This window comes from Ciona robusta, chromosome 2 (genome assembly GCF_009617815.1).
Source record: "Ciona robusta chromosome 2, ASM961781v2".
NCBI classification, from domain to species: Eukaryota; Metazoa; Chordata; class Ascidiacea; order Phlebobranchia; family Cionidae; genus Ciona; species Ciona robusta.
Window position 1 is genome coordinate 8,433,712 of NC_143236.1, and position 7,519 is coordinate 8,441,230.

General features: G+C 37.9%; 1 protein-coding gene across 1 annotated transcript; it reads right to left on the reverse strand.

Moving 5' to 3' along the window:
- Positions 1–16: 16 nt before the first annotated feature.
- Positions 17–4,088, reverse strand: LOC149740891 (importin-9-like). Its single transcript, XM_089873455.1, has one exon. It carries the CDS (start codon positions 3,808–3,810, stop codon positions 745–747), a length of 3,066 nt encoding a protein of 1,021 aa, XP_089729581.1. The 5' UTR covers positions 3,811–4,088; the 3' UTR covers positions 17–744.
- Positions 4,089–7,519: the final 3,431 nt, after the last annotated feature.

Below are 7,519 nucleotides of genomic sequence, written 5' to 3' on the forward strand. Positions count from 1 at the left end.
CTATAAATCTATATAGTCTGTTGGAAAACAAAACAATATGAAAGTTAAAATCAAGGACATGAACTTGGGGTTTTACTGAACCAGTAAACCTTTTTATAGGTGCATTAGTTTTAAAAAATTGGGAAAATAATAGAAATTCAAATATCAAGGTCAAATTGGTTATAAAACATAAATTGTGAACAGATGTAACAGTTTTGGGCAAATAAGTTTGTTTTGTTCTAAGTCCCTTGGTTGCTGCAGTTACTAAATCTAAATGTTATGCAGTTAAGTAGTTACATTAGGTTGGTGGTAGAAATGAATCTAAAAGCATTTTAACAAGCACTTCATGCAATTGCAAATCGCGTTATATCGTTTCATCATTCAAAAGCAAAATAAATTAAAATACTTTCACCTGCTCAATACGAAATCATCTATTTTTTTAAACAATGTAAATTATTTTTAACAACTGAACAGCATTTGAATTTCAAAATTGTAAAATGATTATGTTTCCAATAAAATATAAACTTGTTTTAAATAAACAAATGTAAGCATTACTCTTATTGCAGCTTTCTTAAAAAAACACAACAAAAAACGGGTTCTATTTAAATTAAAGTTGATTTAATAATTGCTATAATCACTGGGTTGTAAAATATTTTGCCAATATAAAAAAAAACATTTCTATTTAAATTAAACATGTTTTAAGTATTATTTTTAATTTTTTATAATACATATTTTGTAAGCCTACCAATTAAAATTGTTTGTATCTTAAGTTGAAATCCTTTGCAAAGTCATTTTTTCCTCTTCATTTAAATGTGAAACAAAATGTTGGTTATGAGTTTCGCTCGCAGCAAACTGACGAACGATGTTTGAAATAAAATCTTTGAGGTTGATTTGATTGACAGGATCATTCGCCACATCTTCATCATCATCGTCAAAATCTTCCTCGCTCTCCACTCCGAAGACAGAGTTCTCGTTAAGAAGATCAGATAAAGTTTGTCTTCCGTCAACTTCTTCGTCCCCGCTTCCATCATCATCACTCTCATCTTCCCATTCGAAGAAATCTTTCTCTTTCCCATCAGAATCCAACTGGCTTTGCAGTTCGTTAAGAAGAAGTTTATAAATTTTAACGAGCAGAGGCGTTACGGTCCATCGCTCTGGCTCTTTTGCGGTTTTGGACCGAGTGCGAATTCCTTCCGAGAAAATCCGGTCGCCTTTCACGTTGATGTTCATAAGACGGGAGTCGTTCGACGAAATCCCGTATTCGAGCAATTTTGATAACGCTACGATGCTCATTTTTCTGTCGTAACTTCCATAAAACATACTTTGTTTCTCACACCATTCAGTCATCACGTAATGCAACGCTGTGTCACCGGAGGCAGTAGGGAGAGAGGACAGAAAAGTGACGACAGATTCAATTTTTAAGTTGATTAAATGAGCAAAGATCAATATGAGAGACTGAGCAACTGTGAGAGTGGCAGACTGCTGTAGTTTACAAAGAACTGAACGAAGAATTGCTTCAACATTTTCAGTTGACAAACGGTCTCCAGCTTTGCACAGAAACATGGAGACCAACCTGCCAGCGAAAGTTGCGCTGTGCTCAGTTAACTTCGGACTTAACAACAAGGAGATGAGTTGTATGATGTAATAAGCGCCACTGTTGCCATCACAATCAGACCATACAAACAATTGATCCATAGAAACAGATATAAAAGCTCGCGTACATTCGCCAGCGTTTTGTAAAATTGCGTTATCATCGGAATTAACTGCACATTTAACCATAGCGGGAAAAGCTGAATGCACAAACAGGTCTTCTAACGGCGGCTTCATCTTTCTGATTACATTAGCAAGTATATCCATGGCAGTCGACACCAGAGCTGGAGTAACTTTACCAACTGGAGCATTAAATATACTTATAATGGTGGGAAGAAGTTTTTCCTGCAGCTGTTTGTTGCAAGTTCCATGCGATGCAAGCTCTGTTAATAGATCTGAAGCAAGGGAGGAAACTAAAGGATCGTTGCTGTATTTTAAAAACACAGCTATAGCGAGGGGAATTACCCTGTCCTGATACTGGGTTGTTATTTCTGTGTTGAGAGATAAGACGACTCGAATTGTTTCGAGCACAAGCGCTAATACTTCCACTGAAGCTTGAGTAACTATGCTAAGAAGGCCACTCAATAGAGGAGATAAATATGGAGTGAGTAGTTGAACCAAATCTGTGTTTGATAGATTCTCACAGTAAGCGAATACAGCACGGACTGCTGATATTCGAATAAGAGGTGAATGCGTTTCATCCAAACCATGCACTGTGGCTTCTAGAAATTGTTTCATGGTTTCTTGTGGCATTATCTTAGAGAACCTGCTTGCAAGCCATAATGCCCTGCCTGCTAATAGATCAGCAGATGTCAAGTTGTTAAACACAACATGGCTGAGGAATGAATATAAATCAAACTGAACGAACGACTTCTCCATAGCTTCCAGTACCAACCTTTGCACAGAACCAAGAGCAAGATAACACGCTTCATTTATTTTCCACCAGTTTTCGTCCCCGTTTCTCTGCTTGGTTTGAGATTCATTTAAATGTCGTTGAATCGCGGAAACAAGGGCTAACGAACTCTCTTTTTTAAAGTCCCTACAACAAGCGAGGAACAAATCTTGAGCCGAGATCCGGACACTAAAAGAAAAAGTCTCTTCCTCCTCGTCTTCTACAAACTGATCCGGGTTCTGCATCCAGATTTGCGTTTGTTCTTCAGTCACCTGCATATACATGATGAGGTAATAAATCAGCTCCTCAAGTGACTTTTTCACGACCTTTCGAAACTTATGTGAATCCAACAAACTCTCAATGAAGTCAAACATTGAGTAAACCAAACTTCCAAAACTCAGGACTTCACCGTCAGAATCTGTCGCTGTTTCTAAATCATCCTCGGAGCAATTAACCTCCTTTCTCACGTAATATTCAGCGCCGTGGATCAATTCCTGCCACACGGTGGTGAGCACGAGCGGAACAGTTTCACCTATTTGTTTTGGGACGTTTCGAACAAGATTTATTAACGTTTTTAAAACGTCTTTTTTGAGACCAAAATCTGAAGCAGGGCCATTTGCGACTTGTAAAGATCTAGTAAGGGCTTGGGTAAGCTCTGATATAAAAGCAGAAGGAAGTAAATGGCCAACTGTCTCATTATCCCCAGTTGAGTGTATAAGGCAAATACAAGTGTTGAATATTTCAACAGCCCTGGACCGTGTACGAATACTGAACTGATCCTGCTGTAGAAATATCTTTAACAGCTCAGGTAATATAACAGGTGCTATATGGGGGATTTGAGTGTCTGTCAATTCTCGGCAGAATTCAGTTAAAACCCTCATAGCCCCATGCACCAGGTCGGGCTGGCCACTTGTGATAGTTTGTATGAGTTGTGGGAACAACTGAGGCCATTCATCGGGCCAGTCCCAATGCGCTATGGCTGATATTGCATATGCAACACTTGACCGTATTTTGCTGTTGCCATCGCCCAAGCCATGAGGTAAAATCTCTTTTATCAAAGACTTGGACGTGGGCGAAGTCTCAGGTGGCTGAAACTTGTCAGCTATTTTAATCCAATGCACTTCAACATATTGCTTTAATATCAACGATGACAATTGACGTATGGCTAAATCGTTTTGAGAATTAACCGTCAATTCAGCGAGTAGGACACCGTACTCGTCAATTGCTTCCAAACTTTTAATTTGTTTTTCCGCAGCGTTTCTGACGTCATAATCAGGCGCTAAGATTCGCGACAGAAGTTCGAGAACATGAACTCGTAATTTTTCCTTTGAATCGCCGTCAGCCGACATTTTAATCTGCTAATATAAAACAGACACTTAGAATAAAATCTACAATAACAATTTACACGTTAACGTAACGATATGCATCCTTTAATTGGAATTAACCATAACTAAACATTTTTAACCCCCAAAACGCAAAACAAATGTTATGATATAAAGCAGACACCTACAATACAAATCAACAACAATATTATATACGTAATTTTAAAGATTGCACCTTTTAATAGACCGAAACTACACATTTTAAGCAAAACATCTAAAAAACGTAAACAAAATTTTCCAGCATGATCTTAAATAGAGTGCACTCGGCCGTAACGAACATATTTTCCCGCGAACATGTGCAGTTTCACATAAAAATCGCAGACCTAATTATCGAAAGCAAATTTTAAACTTTTGCTGAATACCTATGTATTTGAAACGAATAATTAATAGAAAAAGCGTGGCTGCTAAACTTAAAATACAAGTTTACCCATATTCAGGTTTAATATAATAAAAACCCAAGTTCTAATTAAAATAAATTAAAGTGTAAATTGTAAAAGTGTGCGTAAAATGTAGCTGTATTATTATGAAAAAAAGCTTATAGGTCAGAAAAATGGGAAACACATGCAATCCCATTTCAAAGCGTGCAAATTCCATTTCGTAAACACTGTTTATTGGTCCGCGTTTTTCGTTGATTACCCTAAAGCAGCACATAAAACACCGCGCATTTTTAAATCAGCCATTACATTACTTGACTGCTTGGACGAAGTTTGTTCTGCGCTAAAATTGGATTATATTTCATGACTTGAGTTAAGTATAAGTTTGTTTACTTACTATCGTATTGTATTACTTCTTATAATAGTATATGTATTATGTATTGTTATATAACCTATGTTATATTTTACTACAATGTAAATTCCTATAAATGATTTTATTTTAACAGTATTGTGCCTTGCGTTTAAATCTATTTTATTATTCAAATAATCTTAACCAACTAATTTTCAGGAATTGCTCTTTATTTACGTCCCAATACAAGTGTCGCCTCCATCACGGTTCGCTACGTCACTTCGGTTACACGCAATCGCTACGTTCGTTTTACGTCACAATCGCTGTTTTAACTGTTTACCTCTCGCGTGAAGTTGAGTGACGTCATCAATTTCGCTTTCGCTCGGGGTTGTTACGTCATAGATAGAATTGCGCTTTGTCCGACGCGCTTGCGACGTTAAAATGCGGTTAATTCTGCTTTTTCGCATCGCGTCTATTTTTTTCATGGGGCCCCATGCGCGCTCTTTGCGTCGACGCAGGGCACAGTACTTGTATATTCTAATTATATTTGCACTATGAGCGCGAAGCAAGAAGATTAAAGAATTGGTAAAGTATAAATCACAATTGGCATTATTACGTACATAAGCTCCTTTCTAGAAATATCGATGATGTGACGTCACGAAGTGGTGATGACGCAACAGAAAAACCCACTTCGTAAGTTCAATGTTTCATCACAATCTTTTTTGTTTTATATAACAATTTAATGATGTCCGGTATTTTTAGAACATGGTATGTGACGTCACAGAGGATCAAGCGGACCATGACGCAAAGATGGAATGAAGGTAATTATGACGTTCAATACAACAAACGGATATTTAACGATTATATTGTTACAGAAAAGTCAGCGAATAAAGCTGCCGAAGAAAAGCGCAAGGTAATGTATATTGTCATTGTTAATACAATTACAAATATTAAACGAAAAAATATATAAAAACAATTCTACTTTAAGTGCAATTATCATAGTTGTAACACAATCACAAAAATGGGTATTATATGCTAAAGGCGTCCCATCTTTCAAAATATAATTTTATAGACGTCTGTAGAATGTAAGCCTTTGACGTCAACATGTGACGTCAGGTAATCGACGTTTTATTTTCAGACGAAGAACAAAGACGAAGACGCCAATATAAGGATACCCGGTTTGAGGTGTTTGTAGGCTAAGTGTGTATAGGTCTAATATAAGTGTGTATAGGTCTAATATAAGTGTGTATAGGCCTACTGTAAGTGTGTATAGGCCTATATAGGTGTGTACGCGCGAAGAAAGAAGATCAAAGACGCCGATAAAGGATGTTGGTTTCAGGTGGTTTAGGCTTAGTGTTTAGGTATGAATGTGTTTGTTTGTGTGTTAGCTGGTGCACTCTTACAGTGCGGTTAGCTTTTCTGCTGGACCTAACCTGGCCAGCTATGTCCCCAAGCACTCTTTAGTGCTTCTACATGCCTTTGAAATAAATGCATAGGAATTGTTGCAACAATCTTACAGATGTAATTTTCATTCATTCGAGTATCCGGTTTGCTTTGCGAGAACTCTGTCTTGGTACACATATACTCGAGTAATATCAAAGCGCAGTATAATATAAACACCATTACTTTCAATTTCCCTTTGCCAATACCTTTTAAATTGTAATGTAAATAGTCCCGACTCTGCTAAAGTTAAAATACTAACGAATGGTTGAACGTAACATAACATCGCGTAGGGCGTAATTAGGACGATGGCCACGTCACAATTACGCTTTACGTCGTTGCGGTGGGTCAGCGCAATGTCATGACCCTGCGTTCGGTGCGGTTACGTCACGGTAGGCTTAGTTACGTTACAGTTGCGGGTTTGTTACGTGGACGTCGCCGCTCTGCGGTTCGTAACAGCCACAGTATGTCGTAACGGTCGATGCGGTGCGTAACATCCGGATGATATTATATTATGCGATGATACGACAAGATTATCGCGGTACCAAGACGTGTGTTCTTAATTAGCGGTCGAGACATGCAGGGCTGTTTTTGGCATTGCAGGTAGACGCTTGGTGGCGTGCGCACTACAGGGTTAATTCCCTGTAAGATTTTTGTACATTTTCCTCTGCAGGTATTTCAATGGTCACGTATTTCTTGGTATGCTTGTTAGTGGTGTGACTGGTTTATTGGTTTCTTTTCCTTGCCAGGGTAAGGTCTATCCAGCAAGGGTTTCTCACCAGAGTAGAAACCCACTACTATTGGCTGGGGGCTTGTCGTGCCGTAGTGGCTTTCCACCAACGCCAGCCACATAAACTATGAAGGTATTTTAAACCTGTTTTTGTTTTTCAGATGAATTTACAGCAATTCAACTACTTTTTTATTTAGAATTTGTACTGTTCTTTTTCCGCCGCGTGATTTTTCGTGGTTACAAAATAAACTAATACGTAGCTGATGTATTTTGTGTTGTTTTTTTTTGCTATAGTTTAAGAACATGTTGTATATATAACTAATAAGGACATATGTGTCTTTTAAAACGCCAATTGCTTCAGTCTAGTGGTTATCAATTGTCAATACAGACAAAAATCACCTACAAAGTTAGAAACAAAATCGTTTTGTAAGCGAGCACGATGTGTATGAACAGAACACCCGTGTTATAACGACTGCCGTTGCCCCACCATGCGAGGGTAAATAAGTTACATACGTGGTAACTTGTAAGCTGGCTCGAGGTGTATGAAACCGAACACCCGTGTTATAATGACTGCCGTTGCCCCACCATGCGAAAATGAACAAGATATTTCTCTCCACACGTGGACAGTAGAGGTTTAAATGTGTATAACTGTTTGACCTTTGATCGGCGGTTCATTTGGACGAAATGGTCACTATTACAGTTTTGCTTAGATTGTATATTTCAAATACTGCAAATCAGCATAATTATTCAGTATTACGTTATATAGCATGCTACTTTAATACA